Source organism: Heptranchias perlo, chromosome 18 (genome assembly GCF_035084215.1).
Source record: "Heptranchias perlo isolate sHepPer1 chromosome 18, sHepPer1.hap1, whole genome shotgun sequence".
NCBI lineage: Eukaryota > Metazoa > Chordata > Chondrichthyes > Hexanchiformes > Hexanchidae > Heptranchias > Heptranchias perlo.
Genome location: NC_090342.1, coordinates 31628103 through 31653204, shown reverse-complemented (window position 1 = coordinate 31653204; position 25102 = coordinate 31628103). Strand labels below are relative to the sequence as shown.

At 45.6% G+C, this 25102-nt stretch overlaps 1 protein-coding gene across 2 annotated transcripts in view; it reads left to right on the top strand.

The window, feature by feature from the left end:
- LOC137334727 (solute carrier family 13 member 4-like) overlaps positions 1–21003 on the top strand; it is a 100157-nt gene extending 79154 nt beyond the window's left edge. For both annotated transcript variants that reach the window (XM_067999639.1, XM_067999638.1), the window contains 9 exons: positions 2930–3096; positions 3588–3707; positions 7549–7650; positions 7763–7864; positions 10352–10458; positions 12586–12740; positions 13666–13827; positions 14797–14934; positions 16503–21003. In XM_067999639.1, the coding sequence (XP_067855740.1) occupies positions 2930–3096; positions 3588–3707; positions 7549–7650; positions 7763–7864; positions 10352–10458; positions 12586–12740; positions 13666–13827; positions 14797–14934; positions 16503–16640 (1191 nt within the window). In that variant the 3' untranslated portion in view covers positions 16641–21003. The remainder of the gene's footprint in view (positions 1–2929; positions 3097–3587; positions 3708–7548; positions 7651–7762; positions 7865–10351; positions 10459–12585; positions 12741–13665; positions 13828–14796; positions 14935–16502) is intronic.
- Positions 21004–25102: the final 4099 nt, after the last annotated feature.

Sequence of the window (25102 nt, the reverse complement as noted above, 5' to 3'; positions counted from 1 at the left end):
CCCTGCCCTGAACCCACCCGGACTTGGCAGTTAAAATCCTGCCCTATATGACTGAGCCTATCATTCTGAAGCTATATAGTGCTCTGGTCAGACTACATCTTCAGTACTGCATTCAGTCAAGTCACCAAAGCATAGGGGCTACACCTGAGCCCTGGAAGTGGTGCAGAGAGCGGTCACAAGGCTGATCCCTAGCACCAGAGGGCTGAGTTGTTAGGAAAGGTTAGAAATGGGGCCTTGCAACTCATCAGGAGGAAAGGAAGGGCCACTCACATAGACCAGGGCTAGATGGGTTACTAAGCAGGAGAAGATACTATATCCCACACTTTATGATGTATGGGTGAGTACATGTATGCTGTACCAGTGAAGCTGCCTGTAGTGTGTCTGTGCGACCGTTTAGCTCATACTTTGGTTAATATATACATTTAAAAAAATTGTTGAAAGTAGACACAGGTAAAGAAGCGACATAGGGCTATTTGACTATTTTGTTATCAGCTGCTTGTATGATCTGGTGACCCCATCAGGCCTCATAATCTGCTCAAAATTCCCAATTATTCAAACGCAAACACTTTAATAGATCCAAAAGGTCGAGGCCTTAGTTTAATATAATGTTTGTTCAGCATCTGCACCTAACAGCTGATGATGTTTACAGAGTAAATATCCACCCAGGCTGTGTTCCAACTCAATCTGTGCAGTGGGCACATGGAAGAATGGAAGCTTATCAGTTGCAGTCTTGACTCTGCTCAGAGTGAATAGCCTTTGAAATGTGTCAACCTGCTCCAGACTGAGTTCACTACCTACTGAGTCCAGGAATATAAGATTTGTAGTCCATAGCCCCACAACGATTGCATGAGGTTAGCAGATAGAGAGGGGAAGAGAGAGACGCTGGTTGAAGGGAGGATAGAGAGGTCTGTAGGGCAAGATGTAGAAGCAGAAACTGGTAGGCACACACTTTTGCTTTGCTACTGTTTCAATGTGTTATCCCTTTATCTGGTGATAATTAATACTGCCCGTTCTGTCTTAACACTGGTGCAGAATGTGTCCTGTTATTCTAATCAGATGGAAAAGTTCATGCTAGCTTTGAAATGGGCAGTGTTATTAACATCTTTGCAGTGAGCACTGCTGCCAATGAATAATAATGGACTTAACGTGTAGTGATTTTTGAATTAATTTCTCCTTCACTGTTCCCTGAGTTTCTTTCTTTTGTCCACCTTTCGTGGAGATGGTGAGTCGTACTGAACTCCAGTTCACAAGCAGGGCTAGCCTTCCAGTAACTCATCTAAGTGGCTATTCGTCATGTGTGAACTCAGACGGTGAGGGCCCAGATTTCCCATTGTGTTCCACGGGGAAACTGATATTTGACCGTGCAAAAATACACTGGGTACCCACTACACCAGGTCCCTGCCCATTTTATTTGCATGTCAGATTTTCTGCAGGAAGTGGCAGCGGGAGCAGGAAATGCCCGCCCACTTATGTGCAGACTTAAGCAAATAGTGCAGTGATAACAGGATATTATGTGAGCAGTCTTCTGTCATTTCTACTTCATTTGCCCTCAGCCTTATAAAGCAGCCATGTAAACATGTGTAAAGCATGTGCACTTGATTTCCGATATCAGCTGATCAAGGTTAAAGTTCAGTTTAAAGGGACCATTACAACCAGAATAGGGTTGCTTGAGTTATCCTTTTGTCTCTGCTTTAGATTCAATTTTTTTTGTTCAAAAGTTGCTGACTCAGACTTTGACCTTTTGAGGAAAAGGACCAGAGTTAGCAACGTAACTAATCAAAGGCCAGGATTCCTGCTCCACCAAACTTCTGTTAGTGGATTAGGATTGGAAGAAAATCCAGCCTAGAGTTTTGGCTGGCTTTTGACCATGGAGGCCATTGCAAGTGAGCTTGATCTTTCCTCACTCCGATGTCCATGCACGCACAAACACATTCCATAAGTGGTGGCTATGTACATTAATCCTTTTCCTCCTCAATACCCAGGAATACTGTGATCGTTGTACCCCTATTGCTGTCCCAGCTGACATCATCTAACTCAGCAGAGTGCAGGGATTAAACTTGAAACCTTCCTGATCTGTTTGGGTCACACCGTGTTGTGCTTTTGTCTACTGAGCCATTAGGAGCTCCCTTTGCCACACACACACATGCCGATTATAACCAATATGTGAAGTGGCACAATTCTCATTTTATTTCACTCCCTAGATCCATTGAGTAGGTGTTTTGATGGTCTAGGGGATAAAAGCACAGCCCAGTATAGCACTAACCCAGACCAAAATGTCTGAGATTTAATTCCTGTTTGCTGAGTTGACTGGTCTCAGCCAAGGTAACAGTTGGGATATTGCAATTGACCTTGACAATTCTGGGCTTGGGAGAAAAAATTAGCTAGGACTCCTATTCCTAATTATTACCCTGTGAAATGTGTGTGTATAAACACTGGGTGAGAACAGGGTTGGGCTTCTCTATGATGCCATGCACAGTGGAGCAGTCTGCAGACTCATATGGATAATGACTGTTTGGGCAAGGTGCTGGAGACTGGCAGCACCTGTGGGACTGAACTACAGTAAAATTGACGACATTTTTAACAGAAAGGGAGAAAAAATTGGGGAAAAATATAATAAAAATTATCACCAGACTTCTGCTAGCTGAAGACCACATTCGCAAAGGCCCCAGAGGAGGTTACCCATCCTCCCCTTTCATCATGGGCACAAATGCTGGCTGGACCAGGTGTACTGGGAGAAGGGAAAGGAAGCTGGAGAAATCTCTCCCCCTCAAAAAAAAAGTGTTGAATTTTGTTTGACTAATTGCACTGTGAATAATGGCTCTGGTGGGTGAATAACAAATTGTGGCAGATAGGATGTTCACTGAAGAGGGAGAGGATGATTCAGCGTTTCCCTGTGATTCTCATGCTGTTGCTCCGTGTTTTCCTACAGAGTCAGATTAAGTCCAAAAAAGAATACAGCAGTAAATACAAAACCAAGCATGACCACATGATCTGCAAGTGTCTGTCACTGAGCATCACTTATGCTGCCACAATTGGGGGCCTCATGACAATCACCGGAACCTCAACCAACCTCATCTTTGCTGAACAATTCAACAAGTAAGATCATCCATTCTCAAGCAGTGGCCCTGCTGCTCAGCTGACAGACTGATACTAGAATAGACTTTTCCTCCAGGGCTAATTATTTCCCTTAAGGGGGTACAGAAGTGAGCAACAGTGATGATTCCAACTATCAGTAATTTAAGTTATGAATAAAGGTTGAGGTTGTTGAGCTTGTTTCATTTGGGAAAGAAGAGACTTTGAGGTGATCTAATTGAAACTTTCTAGATAATAAAGGAAATTAACAAAATTGATCCGGGCAAATTGTTCACGACGGTGAAAGAATTCAAATGCCAGGGAACACAGGTTAAAAATTGGAAAGTTAGGAGTAAGAAGGGAAGTCAGGTTTTTTACCGCTATATCTGTATCCAGTGCCTTTATATTCTAGTTTGATGGTGAAATTAGTTGTGAATACCTGGGTGGTGCTAACATGCCTGATGGTTACTGCCAGCCCCTTTTTTGCCTGACATCTGCCTGTTTTTATTTAACAGCCGTTACCCAGAATCACGATCTATCAACTTTGGAACCTGGTTTGTTTTCAGTTTTCCCATTGCCATCATCATGCTGGTGCTGACCTGGATCTGGATGCATTGGCTTTTCCTTGGATGCAAGTGAGTACGGAACCTGAAACAGTTATGTCAACCGCCTCCTGCAAATACTGTAGTTGTACATATTGTTAACGTTTTAAAAAAAGAATTAACACATATTAGGGTTAATTATCTGAGTCCTTGTGTATGGCAAGGTACATTGTGGGCATTGGGCCCAGGTTTTCCAGTGCATACTTGCAGCATGCAAGCAAACTTGTGTGTGTGAAAACTCAGAAAATCTATTCTTGCACCACAGGTCTAGTAATTCTTTGTTGTATCAGCCACTGACAGAGTATAGCATTTGATTGAATGTATATCAGTCATAGTTCCCTTATTGAGAAAAAAGGGATCTAATTTGGCTACCTATCGTGCTTTGTTTTCTATAATGTTCTGCGCACTATAATGTAATATTTACCATACCACGCTGTCAACTGTAGCATTTTGCTCCTGTAAAGCATGATTTGCTACAACACACTGTACAGTGATCCGCTTACTATAATGCAAGATTTAATACAATGCTCTGCTCTGCACCACACACTATTTACCATAACACCACACGTGCAATAATGCACCATTTGCTATAATGCTCTGCTTTCAATGCAGTTTCTAAAATGGTTCCGATATAGTAAAATAGCTTTCTGTACTCAATGGCTGACAATGAGTTACTGAGGGTGTTATTCCAAGTGCTATGTTTACCGCCTGATGATGAGTCAGCTTCTTAGACTAAGCTAAGTTGATAAACAGGAAGACATTATCTCAGCCCATTCACTGTGTTTTGTTCTTTGGTAACCTGCCAATCTAGAATACTAGCAATACTAGCAAAGGTTAACCAACAGTTTTAAAAGAAGCTGACGCAACCCAAAAATGTCTGGCAACTCATGGCACTGAAGATAAGCTTATGATGTACGAAAACAAGTAGTCAGACAGAATGCAGGCTTGCCCCGACTTCAGCTGCAGGTATAACCTGAATTTTTGTCACTTGATTTATAGGAAAAAACACAAGGGCCTGGATTTTCCTTTGAATTACCATTCATTTTGGGATGGATTTGGGGCAATAAACAGAGCAGAATAGTTTCTTGGAGACTATTACCTCAAAACCACTGCTAAAAATCTGGACCTGAATTATCCTCCCAAAAAAAACTTAGTTCACCTTGAGGCCTGTTGGGAGCTCAGTCCACCTCATGTAATTATATTAAGGGCGGGGTGGGGGGGTGGGGCATGGCAACCCCTCTGATCCATTTCCTCAACTTTAGCCCCAAACCCACCCCAAATTATTACCATCACTATCTAAATAGCAGTGTGAGATGCAATGAGGTATCCCTGAGGCAGGCACCACATTGAGAAGGTCATTTTATCTGCTGCTGTAAATGGGCTGAGACAATGGCCCCGATATTAGCAGGGAGGTGGGATGGTAGCGGGAGAGCGATTGGGCGCATGGCAAACCTGCATGAACCAAACTTACCATTTCCAACGTGACCGCACATTGATTGGTAGTGGTTAACGTCCTCTCTGGGTTTCGCGTCCGGCAGCTAGCCTGATTGACAAGCTGGCTGTCATCAGGAGCTGCAACACGAGGGGGCGGGGGGGAAGCGGGAAAGAAAGAGAGAGCCAGACATCATCCGGCGCTGGACTGGAAGACATGGGGCGTGAATCGGAAGCGGTGGGCAAGCCGCCTAGGTAAGTTAAAAAATCTTTCTAATCCCTTCATCTGTCACAGGTAAAGTACCTCAATGGGGCACATTTGGCTCTTTAACTGTCATCCCGCCGACTTTAATTGCCGGTGGGACTTCCGGTTTTGAGTCCTGGGAAACTCGGAAGCTGGCGGGTTGGAGCCGGCTTCCGAACCCAAACAGGATTTGCGCGATTTTCGGAGCACCCCGCCCCCAACGCACCCGGAAATGCCTTCTAAAATCACCCCCAATGTCTTCCTGTTTATCAACTTAGCTTAGTAAAAGAAGCTGACTTATCATCAGGCGGTAAACAAACCACTTGGGATAACACCCTCAGTAACTCATTGTCAGCCATCGAGTACAGACAATATGTGCTGATGCAGCAGTCGTTACTTTGCATATTCATCGCTTTAGTACTTTGCAAGTTCAGTCAGGACTTCTGCTGCTATTTTTACCCAGCTCTGCTCAAAGTATTGTTTTGTAGTGGGGACGTAGATTGCCCAGATTTCATATGCTATAAAGAAGAAAAGGACGAGGATTTGGAATAGGTTAGATTGCAGGCTGTTAGGCCGCGATATTTACGGGGAGGCAGGTTAAATCGGAAGTAGGTGCATTCGCGGCGGGTTCCAGTCAGGTTTCACATTTTTAAGAATTTAACCCCCCCCACCCATCCTGGGAAGTTAAGAATCCCCCCTTAGAGTCAGGCTTCACAGAAGGCATCTCTTCCTTACATGCTGATACCTACTCATTGGGGTCTATAGGCCAAGAAGGTTTAACCTAGACTTTTCTGGTCATCAGTGCCTCATTAGGTTGTGCTCGGAGGTTATTGGGGAAATATGTCAATGGCTGGCTGAAGCCCACTTGCACCAGGAGAACAGCATTGTCTACACTGGACAAGGCCACCACTACCTTGAATTTCTTTGTAGCTGGATCCTCCCAAGCAGCATCTGGTGACCTTTGACACATTAGTCAGGCAGCTGTTGACCATTGCATTAAGAAGGTCATTGATGCTTTATTCAGGAAGGTTGCACAATTCAAATCCTTCCCAAACAAAGAGAGAGAGAGAGCTATCCAGTTTTACAGACTGACATGGTTCCCACAGGTGCAAGGAGCACATGTGGCACTTAATGAGGCTCATGTCACTACAAGAAGTGTGATACAGCAAACGATAGGAATTCTCAAGTTTCATTTTAGTTATCTGGACAAATCTGGTAGGGCCCTGCAATATTCCTGCAGCTGCTACTTTCCCCATCCCCCCACTCCCACATACACACACTGAGGACCCTGCTGCTGCTGCTTCAGGCACTGCTGCTATCCTTTTCTTCCTGCTGCTCAGAAAGTGATGTTCGCCTTTAACTGTTGCAGCATTTTAAAGGCTGCACTAGAATAGTATTTTCCTCCCTCCTAGCAGTGGTAAACCTATCAGGAGCAATATTATCTCTCCAAACCCACACTGCATTGCAAATGAGGGTCAAACGAGAAATAGGATCATAATGTGAGAGGGATATCATTAAATGAAGTGCAGCAGGAAGAAGATTTGATGCTCCTGGCCACCAATTGTTGAAAATCACCACACAGAATGCTGTGAATTGCCAGTATGTTGGACATCTTTGTAGATTTGGGGCTTAATTTTCCTAATATGCACTGGCAGTGAGAAAACTCTCCCAGTGCCATTACATATAAGTTGAAGGTGCTTGCCTGTGATTTTCTGTCCATTAAAATCAATGAACAGAAAATCATGGGCAACGCGCCCAAGACTTTTTGATGTCCATTGGCGCTAGAGAAGATTCCTAGCCGATTATGTATACTTAGAAGACTTGGGCCTGGATTTTAACATGGAGCCGGGAAGGGAGCGGGGGGATGTTCCTCGGATGCGAAACCCGGAAGTGAAGTGGGCGAGTCAGAATCTGCGATTGCAACTTTAGTTGAAGGATAAAAATTTTACTTCCGGGTTCCAAGCCCGGCAGCCAGCCAGATTGAAAGGTTGGCTGCCTGTCGGGTGGGAAGGCCTGGTCTTGGGACAAATTTCAACCCCTGTGAGTGACCTCTGTTTCCACATAATCTTGTATCTACTGCAAACTTCCATCTTCTACGCACAATGCCTGTACATAAATGGAGTGTTGTGTCTCCATTAGTCAGAACAAAAGTCGTACACTCTGTGTTGTTACATTAATCATATAAATCTTTCTTTACAGTTTTAAGGAAACTTGTTCTCTTAGCAAAAAGAGGAAGACAAAACGTGAGGAGATGTCTGAAAGGAGAATTCAAGAGGAGTACGAGAAATTGGGACCATTCAGGTATGAGGGATTACTTGTTCCTGACTGTTAGGGGATTTGGCCAATATTTGACTTTCAAATTGCTCTCAATTTGATTGAATCGAATTCCTTTTTATTTTTAAAATTTTTCCAGCTACCCAGAGATGGTGACAGGGATTTTCTTTGTGCTGATGACATTATTGTGGTTTACCCGTGAACCAGGATTTGTTCCAGGATGGACATCACTCTTTGAAAGGTAAATCTAACATTCCAGAATTAACAGTGACCCTCAGATCCATGAGCCTGGCCCCCTCCCTCAACACTCTGACCTCTGCGCCCAGTCCCAACCCAACTCTGATCTCTGCACCCAGTCCCACCCCAAACCCCAACTCTGATGCAAAAGCCCGTGTCCCACAGATTCTAATTACTGAAATCACTATTATGCAAATTAGATGAAGTGTGAAAAGAAGAAGGAAAATTAAAGTAACGAGGGGAAGTAATAACAAATTATTGTCTGAATCTACTGAACGTGATATTTAACGGGATGATGTTCAGAACATAGGATCCAATATTTCAACCTTAGAACCAGAAATTCTGGACTAGGTCACATTGCTACTGGGGTTAGATCTCCAGTCAAAGGATTGGAAAATGGGACAGAACCATTTTGCGCCTGGATTCTGCCCTGTTTTTTTACACGCCAGCCATTTTGTCATGGGGGGCTACGAGCACATCCTCCGCTTGCGCTGCCCCCAGCATTATGGGGGCATGTCAGGGGAGGTTGCTGGGTTATCCCATGAATTCTGCCCTTTTCACTCTTGAGTGGCTTCAGTGGAACTTGTGCCAGTTGAGAGTTGGGGCATAATTTTAGCCCGGAGCTGGGAAGTGGGTGGGGGGGTGAAATTCCTGACAGGAAACCCAGCAGTAGGGGATTCGCGGACATCCTTATGATTTTGACGTAAGGACGTCTATTTTTGCCGGTTTCCCACCCGACAGGTCAGCCTGATTGACAGGCTGCTCTAAGTCAGACGGAAGAAGAGGAAGGAAGAGGACATGATCAGGTAAGTGTTAGATGGGTGGAGGGAGTCAGTCATTGGGGTGGGGGGGGGGGGTCAGTCATCGGGAGGGGGGTCGGGGGTTATTGCGGGGTCGGAGATCGTGGGGGTGTGGTCGGAGATCGTTGGGGGGGTCGGGGATTGTGGTGGGGGGTCGGTGATGGTGGGTAGGGGGGTCAAAGATCATGGGCGGGGGGGAGGGTCGCTGCAGGTAGGCTTGTTGGGCCTGGGAGAAGCACTCCTGTACCTCCAGGCCCACAAGTTGTGCTATAAAGGCACTTACCTGCAGTTTCGGGCCTTCTCGCCTCCTCTCACGTGGCGTGAAGTAGAAGGCCCAGGAATCCCAGCCCCCACAGGCTAAAATCAAAAAAGCTTTGAAAATGGAGGCCCGCAGCCTCCTTAAAAGCTTTTAATGCCAGACGTTCCTCCTGAGAGAGGGTTGGTTGCCCGCCCCTCGTCCTGCCCTCGTGAAAACCAGAAATGGGTGGGATGGGGACAGGTTTTAGATTTTCGCAATTGCTACTACCCCCGCATCCCCAACCCACTTGTTTTTCCAGGCTAAAATCATACTCTTGGTGTGAGTCCAAATGAGGCCTCAGATCTCGGAGGGGATCGATTACCTTACTAGACTAGAGGTATGGCTCTGTTTCTGCTGAAGGTCCTTTGGAGCTATATTTTCTTTGGCCCAGAAAGAACCTCCGGGTGCTTCTGGTGGAGCAGCGGTGTGCCACTCCCCCCGTTACTGGTGGCAGGCGCCACTGCTGCGCCGTTACAGGCTTGATGCGTCCAACTGGAACATTATACTGATACCTTCCCTGGGACTTGGGATGGGGTCGATGTCTATGTGTACAGGTGGCAGGAAGTCCCATGCTGCCTCTCTTCCAGCAGTGGACCAGGAACCCTGAAATTTTGGCCCCTAAGGATTTTTCAGTAAAGAATGATTGCTGCTATGTCCAACTAAACTTTAATATTGAAAGGATGGTGCCACAAACGGAATCTAATAATAAGAAGACCACAATTCGTCATCGAAAACAGAAGCTCAACTTTTCTGGCAATTTTCCACACGACCACAGCCCCAGATGGAGGGTTTGACTTAACTCTCCTACTGCTATAAACTATGATAGGAGCAAAGAGAAAGTCAGCGATAAACAAAAAAAATGGCAGCCGCCATGATGGTCTCTCACCCCTTCAACAACAACAACAACAACAAAAACAACTCGCATTTAAAATGGCTTCAGTGGAACTTGCGCCAGTTGAGAGCAGTAAAATGTCCTAAGATGCCCTCTGACTCCTCACCATATCACAACTCAACAGTTTCACTTGCCAATGTTGAGGTTTCAGTACCTAACAGAATAAAATGGGGCCAACAAAATGTTTTAAAAGAAAACTGCATATGCACCTCTGCTGTGCACAAACACATGCACCATGCCTGTGCGGTATTTTTGAAATTAATTTTTATTTACCCGCAGTTTTAATTTTTTGTGTTACTGTAGAAAGGAACATCAGAGACGAGTGGCTGAACAAACTCTGAAACATTCGGCGTTTATTAACTAAATGAGTTGGGACTTCATCATTTATCTCATATTTCAGGTCGTGAGGAAAGTTTCTTTCAGGTTGACCCTGATCTGCCTGAAACTTGCAACGTAGCTTTGATTAGCTGCTCTCTAATCGTTAATTTCCTTGTCTTTCAGAAAAGGCTATAGGACAGATGCCACCGTCTCCATCTTCCTGGGGTTTCTTCTTTTCTTGATTCCTGCTAAGAAACCATCTCTCCCCTGTTTTGGCAAAATGAACAATGGTGAGTTCTGATGGGTGAGTTGCTAGCCTCTTGTCAGTCTAGTGCCATCTCCCCCACACCAAAGAATCCAATGACTTTTTAAACATGACTGATCTGGGGGTGGGGGAGGGGGCGATTTTAACCCTAACCGGCCGTCATAAACCAAGTGGGTGGGCAGTTGAAATCACCCATAGTTACTTACCCGCCCTGGAGCCGCTGGGAACCGACCGATCACAATTTTAACCTGCTCAACTAAGCAGGCGGCAAGGACACCAGCCCAAAGCCGGCAGAGTCCTTTTTTACATAAGTATGTTGGGTCCCCATGACTGCAATTTTAACTCTGCAATCTAAGCAGCAGTGCGTTTCCTGCCGGACCAACCTAGCAGATTGGGGCCAGATAAAACATAAGAAGGTAAGTTTAAAATGTTTTTTTTAACACTCTTTTTGTGAGGCCAGGAGGAGCAGGAGTGTTCCCCCCACGCCCCCCTCCCAATCACGAGACCCCTGTAGGACGCTCCCGGCAGCTGATCCCGCACTGGTCTTGACGGAAGTCCTCCGGGCTACACTATTTTCTGTCGATTGCTCGCCCAGAGAGGGTGGGAAGTTGGCTGGCGGGATTTAGATGAGACCTGGGGGTTAATATACCCCGGGCCTCATTTCTGGAGCAGCGGTTGAGTTTCTAACTCACATTGCTGCTCACCCACCGGAAACTGGCCTGGAGTTAAAATCGGAGGCCTGAGCTAGAATTCCAGAGCTGCTGGCAGCCTTATGGTGCCTCACCAAAGTGGCTGTTCTTCACGTATGAGCCCAGATGGTGAATGCTGGCAAACATCACAGCTAAACTTGATTCTGTCCTCCTCCATCATCCACATACTCTCACTTTTCAAGCGGGGATCACTGGATAGTGATCAGGAGCATGATCCCTGATGGATTTTTTTCTCTCCTTCGTAGCCTAGGAACAGGGAGGTCAAATGTAACATCCATACTGCACCCTTACTGAGATTGGATAACTCAGCACAGACTGAAGATTGAAACCAACATCTCTCGAGCCTCGTGTGGTGCATTTACCTATTGAGCCATTGGGGCACCCTAAGTCCCAATTCTGGAGTCTGCCTCAGTGGGGATTAGGTAGAGGAGTTAGATATTTACTATTATCAATAATAACTACAGCGAAGAGGGAAGTGAGCCAGCAAATCCCTAGCCATTCTCTAATTTCTCCTTCCAGTTTGGATAAGCAAGTTGACTTGCAGAAAAGTAGTCGATATTCTTGGCGTGCTACAGGCCAATGATAAAGGAGGTGTTGTTAGTCAGGGGCTGGACATTCCACAGAACTAGGAGCTGTTTGGGCATTTTGGCCTGTAGGAAAAAATATTTGCGGTCGGCCCCTTAAATCTGGGGAACATGAACAGCTATGAATATGTTCTGTAGTTACTCCTCTACCCATAGGAGTACTAACACGACTTCTTTTTAATTCATTCATGGGATGTGGGCATCGCTGGCGTTTATTGCCCATCCCTAATTGCCCTTCAGAAGGGCATCAATGGCACATATCTCTTTAAACTTAAAGAACACCCTATTTGTTCAAGCATTGAGCCTCGTTTTATTGCCAATCAACCAGGAGATACTGGAACTATCTGGCCAGCACTGCTCAGTTCCTGCTGTTTCCCCCTCTTCCCCAACCCCCCCCCCTCCAAACCCATGCTCTAAGACAGTGTAATCATTTCATTTGCCTGGATTCAAACCCAAGACCGTCTGGCCATCACGACTGAGTCACTTGGCCTTTGGAGGGCAGGTGCTGAATGATGACTGAAGGTCTATATACCCTGCCCCAACAATGTGTGTTGTACCTAATCTTAGAAAAACTCCAGTGCGATGTTTCAATTTCCCATGTTACAATCACCGGTTGTTTAAGAGAGATTCTGAGACATGTTTTCCCACACACAGAGCCAAAGTGATCGGTATTGAGATCATAATTTAAAGTGACAAGATATAATCAAAAGCTGCAGCACTTCTGAAAAAAAGTAAGATAGGTCCAATGCTTTTCCACGTCCTTTACATCGATATCACCACAAATGAACAAGCTTATGTCCTTGTTGGAGAACAAGCTTCAATCTTTTTCTGAACCTGGTCATTTTTTTTTTTGTACAGATGAGGAAAGCGCAAAGGACTCAAAGGATTTGAAGATCTCAAAGGACCCCAACCCACTGGCACCACTGATAAACTGGAAAGACTTTCAGAAACATATGCCGTGGGAGATTGTCATCCTCGTGGGAGGGGGATATGCCTTGGCCGCAGGCTGCAAGGTAAACACAGGCGCAACAATGAGTCTGAGTGTGAGTCCAGTGTGCGCATATGCTGGGTGTATTTCTAAATTTGACAGTATGGGCACGATTTTATCGGGGAGCCGGGAAGGGGGTGGGGGGTGGAATTCCTGATGGGAAACCCGGAAGTGCCCTTATGATTTTGACGTAAGGACATTTCTTATTTTTTTTGGGCAGTTTCCCACCCAACAGGCCAGCCTGATTGACAGGCTGGCCTGTTGGGCAGGAGAAGAGGAAGAGGAGGTAAGTCTTAGATGGGGGGGGGAGGGGTTATCGGGCGGGGGGGTGGGGCTCAGTCATCAGGGTTCATCGGGGGAGGTCAAGGGTCATTGCAGGGGTCGGAGATCGTGGGGCAGGGTTGGAGATCATGGTGGGGTGGTTGGAGATCGTTGGGGGGGATGCTGCAGGTAGGCTTGTTGGGCCTAGGGGAAGCACTCCTGCTCCTCCGGGCCCACAAGCTGTGCTATAAAGGCTCTTGCCTGCTGTTTTGGGCCTTCTCGCCTCCTCTCACGTGGCGTGAAGTAGAAGGCCCGGGAATCTCAGCCCCCAGGGGTTAAAAACAAAATATCTATTAAAACGGAGGCCCACAGCCTCCTTGAAAGCTTTCAGTGACTGACCTGCCTCCTAAGAGCGGGTTGATCGCCTGCCCCTCGTCCCGCCTTAGTTAAAACTGGAAATGGACGGGTTGGGGGGCGTGTTTTAGATTTTTAAAATTTTTACTGTTCTGTGCACTCTACCAGCTAAAAATTACCCTGTTAACCCCATTGCATGGATATCACTTAGATATTTGATACCATCATTTATCGGTCCTCTGCTGCTTCTTGAACAAAGGGTTCTTTACTACAATCTGCAGCTCCCCTCTGTGTACACACAACTGTTTAATGAATTTGTCTCTTTCCCCCCTCAGGTGTCTGGTCTGTCAGACTGGATTGGACGGCAGATGGAACCAATGAGCAACCTCCCTCCATGGGCTGTTACATTAATTGCCTGCCTCTTGGTGTCAGTTGTCACTGAATTTGCAAGTAATCCAGCTACCATCACGGTTTTCCTACCTATTCTCTCCACTTTGGTAAGGAAGCCTATACCCTACACTGGTGGAAGCAGTGGCCATTTATGTTCTGATGCTGCATTAAGAATGGCTTCTCTAATTACTATTTTACTTTGTTGGGAACAGTGCAACTTTTGTTTGAATAGAAGATGATGAGCAACTGGGTAAACTAATCAATGCCAACACTGCCCTTTCACCTCTGAAGCCTGGGCCTCGGTATTAACCCCCACCCCACCAATGGGCGGGAGAGGGTCGTGGGGAGGTTAAAATGTGAAATGTGCATAACCTGACCCCTACATGCCGCGTATGCGCCCACTGCCATTTTTACGGCGGCGGATATCAGAGCTTCCGAGTGTCCTGCAATGGAGAGGCGGGGCACTCATTAACATATTTAAATTGGGCTCCTACAGTGCAATTGAGAGCCTGATTTGAAATTAACTGCTGCTGCACTGGTTTCCCAGGGATCGGGAAACTCGGCAGTGAAACAGAGGCAGGAGCTGCCAGCTCCCCAAGGTATGTGGCTGTTTCAGCACTCTTTGTGGGCTAGGAGGAGCAAGAGCGCTCCCCCCAGATCCCCCGAGGAAGCCTTCAGCCTCCCCCAGCCCCAATCGCCAGCTTCTCCCCGCCCTGCTGATCGCAGGCCTCCCCTATCCAGATTGCCGATCAGAGCTTCCTTACCAGTGCTGACCTCCCCCCTAACCCTCCTGACTGCCGACCAGAGTCACTGCATGAGGTCTCTGCCTCCACTGCATTGCCCAGCGATTTCCTGGATTTCCGCTTATGGCTGCAATTGACACAGGCCCAACAATCCCATGTTAATAAGGTGGGAGTAATTACATTGTCATGCCCCTATACCAGTCTCTCCAAAGCAATTATTCAAGCTTCAATACCTCATTATCCTGCTGAGTATCCATTATTCCACACATAAACCTATAACTCACTCCAGAGGATTCATTACTCTCTGTTTAATACTTTCTGTTTTTCTTGTAGTCTGAAACTCTGCGGATTAATCCATTGTACACATTGATACCAGCCACAATGTGCGTGTCCTTTGCAGTGATGCTGCCTGTTGGCAATCCACCAAATGCCATTGTCTTCAGCTATGGGCACTGCCAGATTCAGGACATGGTAAGGCAAATCCTCTTTACAAGCAAAGAAGTAGCACCGGGGGTGAATGTGGAAGGGCTGACTGGAAGGGAATCATGGCCTTCTTTCTCAATTTAGATGACCTGTAGAAAATGGGTACAATAATGTGTTTACATTTAGGTTATTATTGTAGGGGAAGGGTAACAAACTAATTTACATTTTACTCTGAAATTATGTTTGTCATATGAGCATATTTCAAGTATTAGAGAAGGCTTTTCAATGTAATCCCATCCCTTTGTTAGATCTGCAGTAAACTGAACTCTCCTCACTTAGGAGCGTGGCATGACTGAGCAGTAATCCCTCTCTGATCAGTAATGTCCACGCACATACTCCTCCACAGTCCTGTGCACATCACTGATACCCTGAGCTCAGTCATGCTCCCATCGCTACCATGATTGGCACAGTTGTGGGCTCTTAACTGAAATTGAGGTCAGTTTTGACTTTTGAGTGTAGCGGGCAGGCCGGCCACCTCTACTGGCGATGAAGAGGCCCTCACTATTTTGAGGCCCCGGCCTCATTTGAATTTGACAGGCGAGCTGCAGACAGCAATTGGGCGACCCAATTTGGTTTGTCGGTCCTTGGTCTCAGGATTGTCAGCCGGCTGGGACACTGGCAGAGGCCCGCTGATAGATCGTCGGGGGGAGGGGTGGGGGGAGGTGATGCCTAGGTGGTGCAAAGCTGGGCCGGGCAGAGCTAGCAATGGCCCACAGTATTTTTGTGGAGCAAGAAGCAGGAATCCTCCTTCCAGCTACACAAAAAGACTATTAATCAAATTTCTCTGGCCATTTCCTGATCGGAACTGTCAGTACACTTGGCTGGAGCGTTCCCAGTGCACGCTGTGCCCATGTGTCCATAGAATTGCAATCAGGGTCTTAACTACATCATTAGGACCCCGATTTGCACGGGACAGGGTCCTAACTTCTGTTTCAGGCGGGCGCATGGGCCACCCTTGGATATGCCCATTTCAAAATGGCATCGGCCAGAGCGTCAACAGTAATGGAGCGGTAAGTCTACCAACCTCCTTTTGAGGCTGTTACTGCTGCATTAACGCCGATTTCCCCAAGTACAAAACAGCCCATTGTGTGCAAGTGACACACTTGTGTGCTAAAAGCCAAGAATGTGCTGAACTGTGGCACACAGTTACCTCACGGAATAATTGTATTCAGGTTACATTGAACTTGGCTACATGTTTGATGCTGCAGTAGGTGGCTTAGCCAGATTAAAATTTGAATGACTTTCCGTCCCATATTCCTGTACAAAATTGTGTTCGTTATCACTATAATCGACACTGTGTCACATGCACTGAGTTTGTTAGTAACTCCTCCATTCTATACACTGATATTAGAGGGCTAATTCCACAATCTCTCTCCCCCAGCAGGGAGTCACGCTTGTCGGGAGTGCTGGTTGGAGAATCAGAGCTACAGTGTTGTAGCTCTGTTTCAGACTCTCAGTTGTTTTGAGCACATCTTCCTGACTAGGAGCACAGAATTAGTCCTTCGATATTTTCCCAGGATTTTACTGAGGCTGAAAGTCTCATTTATGTGTTTCAGGTGAAAGCTGGCTTCGGAGTGAATGTGATCGGTGTAGTCGCTGTGATGCTGGCTATCACCACCTGGGGATTTCCTCTTTTCCAGCTTGAAGGATTCCCTGACTGGGTTCCTGCTACCAACATAACTGAAGGCTTTTAATGGAGCTGCAGAGCAAGAGACACGAGGAGAGTGCAAAAAAGATGGAAACCAGCCTGCAAATCATTTGATCAATGATGATCTATTAGAGCAGGGATGAGAATCCAGCGAGAATCATTACCCAGATTGCACACTATTAAGGTGTGCGGAACACAGTTTCGTTCACCTCCCCTCCACTTGCTATCACTTGGCAGCTTCGAAATCAGGAGCATTCGTTTAACCCTTTGAGGACTGTTGCAGCTTTTTTTTTTCCATCTTTGGGAAATATTTTTTGGGGCATGGGATTTCAAAGTTTTTTTAAAAAATTATGTCTCTTTTTCTTTCTACTTCTTCCAAAGGCAGTGGCTCATGCAAGGATGCAGTTCCACAGGCTTCAGCACCGTCCTCAAGTGACCATTCATCACGTGTGAGCCAAGACAAGTGATCAGGCTATTTGGCCATACAAGACATCACATATCTTTACTCAGCATTCATACTTTCCAGCAGGGATCACATAATAGCTATCAGGAGCAGGAACCCTGGATGATTTTTTGCTTGCTAACCTCGGGACGCAGAGGCTAATTGCAACATTTTCACCATTGCTCCATCTATCTCTGCGTAGGCTGGGGATTGAATTTGGGATCTTCCTGGTCTGTCTGGCTCAGTACCGCACCATGTGGCACCCTTCAAAGTATCACCTTTTAATCACAGAACAGATAGCTTCGATTTGCAATGGTTGAAAGTGTTAACTTTGCACGGTTCAAGAGCAGAGGCAGTGATCAGTGACCACTGTGGATACAGATCCCAGGAGTGATTTTATATCAGTGTGTGTGTCAGCCCAACATGCACACATGAAACATTCCACTGCTGACCCAGGAATATTTGGCAGTGGCACTGGATGCAAAACTGAGAAACATCCCTTTCTCCCAGTACTACCGCCATTTATTGAGCAGACAGTTTTGCCACACATATACCAGTCTGTAGTGAGGTCTAACAGAGTTCAGATGTTCCAAATGTCTCTTTTACTGAAAGAAGGTCATGGTCTCATTAGGCGGATACCGTCTGAGGGCAGATTCTGTCTGGGGACATCTCCACTCTGAAAATCCTACAGCATGCTAGTAAGTTTGTGCCACAGCAGGTCCTGTGTCTGCTGCAGAGCCAAGATTTCAGTGTTTTTAAAATAAATTATCTTCGTTTTTACTCAGACTAAAGCAAAAATCAATAAACTTATAGCACAAGATGCAACTGGCATTTCAGTCATTTAGTCATTGTACCTATTCTGTCTTCATGCCTCGCCTCTGTTTATAAAATGCCTGCAATGAGAATATAAAAGTGTGAAATCTGGAGGACTAGTTGATACAGTAGTTTTGACACAGATCTTTTACCTCTTGAATCTGAAGGTCTCCTCTCTGTTGGTTGTAAGGGTCCAATGTAAAATGAGTCTCAGCCTCTCTCCTCTTGCATATGGTCCACAACATGAAACTACCCCTTGTTTTTCACAAATTTGCTCTAAATTATCAATTTCACAAGGATGGCAGGTGTAAGGAGTAAAAAATGGGTTATTCGTCCAGTAGGGATGGCCTTTTGAGGTTGGAGCTGAGGCACATTGTGAGCGCAGAGATGAGGGAACTTTACTCTGCTTTTAATTGTGCCATATCTAACTTAGGGATTGCTCATTGCTGACAGTGGATGTCTAAAATAGGAAATTGTTCCATTTCCCAGCATTAATATGCATCGCCTCAAGCACAAAAATACACCACTTTAATATATATAAAATATGGACATAAAATATGTGAGTTTTTGGTCAAGTTGTAGCATGTAAATCTTAATGATAGAGAACTGACTGAATCCCATAGTTAAGATGCACTCAGAAAACAAGAAAAACCTGCTCTCTTCAAGCTCACAACTATCAACCCACTTTTGTTGGACTGAAGGAAGGCTGAGAATCAATTACCAGCTACAAAAAAATTTCCTACCACACTAAGAAACACCAGCAATCATCTGTAACCCCATAAGAGAGGCAATAATCTTTGTGCCAATAAGAGTGTCCCCATGATAACCTAAGCTGTGAATTCTCCATTACTAAAATGGTAGCAGCACATCTTTAATGGAATGGGTGTCCTGTTATGCACACTGCTCTTAATTCCTTAATTCCTGTGGTTAAACCCATGATGTAGAAATGCTGTGTCAATTGCTGATAATAGAGAAATATTTTATTTCTTTGTTTTCTTCCATATTCCTTTGCTGCTCAGGTTATCATCTAAGATGTTCATTATTATAAGCAAAAACAGCGCCTTGTGATACAATAATATAATGGCACAGGTGAGCTGATAGAATAACATAGATATATGCTCGGCAGTTGTTCTGGTCAACACCATTACACTTGTGAATTATCTGGTCAGATGCAGTACACGTAAGTTATCCTGTCAGAGCCAGCAGACTAATGGGGATATAGATCTACCTTGAGCAGCAGTGCAAAGCAGGTAATGGCAAATCACCAGCCCGTTCTTGCACTCCGCTCAATTTTCTTTTCCATTGACTCCAGTGGAAATGAAAATAAAGCAGGTGTAAAATGGGCTGTTCGTTCGATATCCTCTGTTTTGCGGTACCACCCATGATGAATTTATACCCCATGATGGGTCTAGTTTGCACCAGTGCACTCATGAATTATCCTGTCAGCACAAGTACACTGGTGAGATATCTAGTCAGCACCACAATTGTGAATTACCCAATTGGCACCATTATACTGGTGAGTTATCTGGTCAGCACCAGAACCACCCATGTGCTATTTGATCAACACCATTACACTCATGAATTATCCATTCAGCATCAGTACATTAGTGAGTTGTCTGGTCAGCACCAGTTTATTTGAATTATCAGGTCAACATCACTACACTGGTGAATTATTGGTCTGCGCCAGGTTGCTCATGAGTTATCTGGGATGTGCTGGTGTACCGTGAGTTGTTTGACTAAACCCTGTATATTGATTGATTTATCCACATAGTGCTTGTGAGTTGCCTGCCAGCGCTGCCTGAGAAGGTTCTTTTATTTCACTTCTGTTTCTAATGTGCGTATATAATAACTTATTTCTAGCCCATCATTTTAATTTCCACATTAAAGGCACAAAGGATTATTTCGGCACAAGGGAGCATCTCACAATGCTCTGAGGTATTGAGGTGACTGGCTATAATTTTTATGATCCCCTCTTTGTTTTGAAGTCCCAGGTTTAACTGGTGCTAGCTGCGTGATTTGCAACAAATGAAATACAAGGTGCTACTTGTTAGCTACTGGACAGCAACCCTCTCTTTGTGCTCATAGCTTCAATTCCATACAAGACGTCATGACTGTGGTACTACTGCAGTAAAACTGCCTTGTTTGGCACCTAGGATCTTACTCATGACAGTCACCACCATTCCCATGCTAAAGTCCTGTAACCCATAGTTACCACAGTATATTTGGTATGAGTGAAAGAACTTGGTGTATTCCTGGCCATAGGTGAGATATTTGGATTACTCTGTAGCAGGAGTTGATATTTCTACACCACCTTCCCTATAAGAGTAGAAATTTTCATTGCTGTTGCCTTGTATACATGTTCTCCCATCACTGAGCACTGAAAAGGTTTGTTCTATGGAGCAAACAGAAGTTCAAGCCACTGTTTGAGATAGTTTCAGCTTTAGTGCTCAAAGGGTCTTACTAACCCCCCGCCTCCCCACACTTGTATGAGTTTCTGGAAGAACAAGCTGCTCATCCCTTCATCACATGAAAACAACTTCAGCAACAGCCAACTGATGTCTCCTGCCTGGAAAATTAAAAACCTGATTGTTTTCTTCAACGCCTAGTTCTCCTGTGCGCATTGGACACTCAAATTGAAACTGGAGTAAAGGAACCAACGTGCCCCACTCTCTTTGAAACTTGCACATGATTGTTTTTATTTTTTGGGAGTTCAATAAAAATATGTATAATTGCAAATTTTGGGCTCCAGATAGGATGTTATGTTGGTCCTTAACCATCACATGAACATTATAAACTGTATATCTGAACGTTATCTTCATGTGTGAATGTCCAGGGTTCTTGAATGACATTCATTAGCTCCTTTTCTGGATGGTGGAGAGATTGGGAGGAGGACACTGCTGACCGACTGCACTGTCATAACTCCAGTATGTAAACTGTATAAAGTCTACTGCACAGGCTCAGTTGAATGTCTTGAGATGGTCCTTTTCAATTTGTCAGTGTGTAAGAGGATGAGAAGACCCACCCATTGAAACGATTGACACTTTTTAAAAGAATGAAAGCACAAATCAAAGAAGGATCACTGGATATTTTGACGTTAAATATTTACATTAACTTAGGATTTCAAAAACTGATGAATAAATGTCAAGTGTCACAACTGAGAGTTTTGTATCATTTATGTCTGGATCTAAATGGGGGTTAGGAGCAATAAATCTGATCTTTAATCTTGGGATTCAGGTGATGAGAATAAACTGTAACAGTGAACCTCAAATGTCCATCATCAACAACCTTTTATTCCAGCCCTCCAATGGCTGGTCATTGCAATGCATGCTGTAGTCATAATAAAACACAAACCATAGGACAGTGATTAGACTTTTTTAACCAGGGGCTGTCTGCGTTGAAGAGTCCATGGAAGGAAGGAATGTGCAACTCAGTTCCCTTCTATCCTGGTACAATACATTTTCACTGCAGCATTGGTAACCCTCTGGTATTTCACATAAATGGCTATTCTTGGCTTGTTAGATTTCATAGTGTCAGAAAGCCATTCAATTTTGGTGGGTATCACAACTGAGCCCCAACCTATCCTCAGCTGTCATTCATATATGTGCATTTTCCAATAGCAATCACCAGATAGAATCATTGATCAAGAGCAGGATCTCATCCACTTTTTTCTCCTCCCTGGCTTTGAGATCAACAGAAACAACTTGCATTTGTATAGCTCCTTTAACATAAAAACATCCCAAGGCACTTCAGCAATATAGTTTTGTAAGGGAAACAAAGGTCGAGATGGGAAGCAAGAGGTTGTATAAGCCTTAAGGCTTCGGGAGAATATAATAGTTTTGCCACCTTTTGGTAAGTTCAAAAATTGAACAGAAGACAGGAAAATTCATTGAATAAATAATGCCTCCACCTCACAAGACCTAGGGATCAGTGAAAAATATAGTGATGATTTTGTTGTCCCTCTCTGTGGCGGTGCTGGATAGGAGCAGCACACCTGAAGTGCACTGCACTTGTCCAGGCAGTGCCATTAATATAGCCTAGGGCCACCACTGACACAGGCCCAACCCCTAGCGCTGGCAAACAGAATACCTAAGGCAGGATACTGGAGCACAGCTGTGTGCTTGGCTGCTGGTCTCAGGGCCTTCTGGCCCCATGGTCTAAGAATACCCAGAAGTTATTTTAAAAGTCCCACTTGCCTTCAGCTTGTATTCAGCTTGCTGTCAGGATACCCTTAAACCCTCCTCTCCGAAGAGGGAGTTATTGGGCTGAAGGAGGTTACAGAGATTGGGAAAGGCAAAGCCATGAAGGGATTCAAACATGAGGATAAGAATTTTAAACTGGAAATGTTGGGGGACCAGGAGCCAATGTAGGTCAGCAAGAAGAGTGGAGATAGGGGAGGGGGAGTGGAGATAAGGGAGGGGGAGTGGAGATAAGGGAGGGGGAGTGGAGATAAGGGAGGGGGAGTGGAGATAGATGAGGGGGAGTGGAGATAGGGCAGTAGAGATGGGTGAGGGGGAGTGGAGATAGGGGAGGGGGTATGGAGATAGGTGAGGAGGAGTGGAGATAGGGCAGTGGATATAGGTGAGGGGGAGTGGAGATAGGGGAGGGGGTATGGAGATAGATGAGGGCGAGTGCAGATATGGCAGTAGATATAGGTGAGGGGGAGTGGAGATAGATGAGGGGGAGTGCGGATAGGAGAGTGGAGATAGGGGAGGGGGATTGGAGATAGGTGAGGGGGGTGGAGATAGGTGAGGGGGGGTGGAGATAGGTGACGGGGGTGGAGATAGGTGAGGGGGGTGGAGATAGGTGAGGGGGTTGGAGATAGGTGAGGGGGGGGTGAGGGGGTGGAGATAGGTGAGGGGGGGTGGAGATAGGTGAGGGGGGTGGAGATAGGTGAGGGGGGTGGAGATAGGTGAGGAGGGGTGGAGATAGGTGAGGGGGGGTGGAGATAAGTGAGGAGGATCTGGTGTAGGAGAGGATATGGGCAGCAGAGCTTTGGATGAGCTGAAGTTTATGGAGCCTGGAAGGCGGGGTGGGGGGGCAATCAGGAAAGCATTGGAATAGTTGAGTCTGGAGATGACAAAGGTGAGGATGAGGGTTCGGCGGCAGATGAACTGAGACTGTGGCGGAGGTGGGCGATGTTATGGAGGTGCAAGTAGGTGGTCTTGGTGATGAAGAAGTTACGGGGTTGGAAACTCAACTCGGGATCCAATAGAATGCAGTAGGGGGGTCGTCAACACACATGTGGAAGCTGACCTCATGTCTTCGGATGATGTCACCAAGGGGCATTAGCGGTGATCTGATAGGTGGAGACAAATCCATTTATCATCTAGTTGCAAACTCCTTTATTCTCAATCGAACATCCGCAGACAAGGCTGAGCGTTTACAACCATCTTCAGCCAGAAGTGCCGAGAGGATGATTCATCTCAACCTCCTCCCAATATCTCCACCATCACAGAAGCCAATTCGATTCACTCCACGTGATATCAAGAAACGACTGAGTGCACTGGATACAGCTACCGGCCCCGAAAACATCCCTGCTGAAGTGCTGAAGACTTGTGCTCCAGAACTAGCTGCGCCTCTAGCCAAGCTGTTCCAGTACAGCTACAACACTGGCATCTACCCGACAAAGTGGAAAATTGCCCAGGTATGCCCTGTCCACAAAAAGCAGGACAAATCCAATCCGGCCAATTACTGCCCCATCAGTCCACTCTCAATCATCAGCAAAGTGATGGACGGTGTCATCGACAGTGCTATCAAGCGGCACTTACTCACCAATAACCTGCTCACCAATGCTCAGTTTGGGTTCCGCCAGGACCACTCGGCTCCAGACCTCATTACAGCCTTGGTCCAAACATGGACAAAAGAGCTGATTTACAGAGGTAAGGTGAGAGTGACTGCCCTTGACATCAAGGCCGCATTTGACCGAGTGTGACACCAAGGAGCCCTAGTAAAATTGAAGTCAATGGGAATCAGGGGGAAAACTCTCCAGTGTCTGGAGTCATACCTGGCACAAAGGAAGATGGAAGTGGTTGTTGGAGGCCAATCATCTCAGCCCCAGGACATTGCTGCAGGAGTTCCTCAGGGCAGTGTCCTAGGCCCAACCATCTTCAGCTGCTTCATCAATGACTTCCCTCCATCATAAGGTCAGAAATGGGGATGTTCGCTGATGATTACAGTGTTCAGTTCCATTCGCAACCCATCAGATAATGAAGCAGTCTGAGCCCGCATGCAGCAAGACCTGGACAACATCCAGGCTTGGGCTGATAAGTGGCAAGTAACATTCGCGCCAGGCAAGTGCCAGGCAATGATCATCTCCAACAAGAGAGTGTCTAACCACCTGCCCTTGACATTCAACAGCATTACCATCGCCGAATCCCCCATCGTCAACTTCCTGGGGATCACCATTGACCAGAAACTTAACTGGACCAGCCATATAAATACTGTGGCTACAAGAGCAGGTCAGAGGCTGGGTATTCTGCGGCAAGTGACTCACCTCCTGACTCCCCAAAGCCTTTCCACCATCTACAAGGCACAAGTCAGGAGTGTGTTGGAATACTCTCCACTTGCCTGGATGAGTGCAGCTCCAACAACACTCAAGAAGCTCGACACCATCCAGGACAAAGCAGCTCGCTTGTTTGGCACCCCATCCACCACCATAAACATTCATTCCCAGGCAAGTGGAGAGTATTCCATCACACTTCTGACTTGTGCCTTGTAGATGGTGGAATGGCTTTGGGGAGTCAGGAGATGAGTCACTCGCCACAGAATACCCAGCTTCTGACCTGCTCTTGTAGCAGTTTTAATATGCATATATATCAAGTAGAATTATTTATGATTAGAAATGAGACTGCAGCTCCTTAATCATCACAACCATGATATATCTGATACTCAGTGCCAAAAGTAGAAAAATGTTTTCTTCCCAACATTAACGTCCCTCAGCTCAATAAGCACAAAATAACTGGCCTAACCAGGAGTGTGGGAGAAAATATTTGATTTACCTGTTGGAAGGACCTTTTGGTCTTGCAGATAATGTAGACAACAAACAGTGGGATACAGATTATGGAGGAGTCAGCAAGGAACCAGCCAATAACATAGCCTCATTCTGGGTACAGTTATGTATTATTATATTTCAGTGGTGTGTATTTGATCAGAGAGTGCAGGAAAATACTTTGAAACGAAAATAAAAGAGTGACAGTTAAAAACAGTGGACATGATAAACTAGTTTTGTCTAAATTTCAGTTGAATGCCTGAGT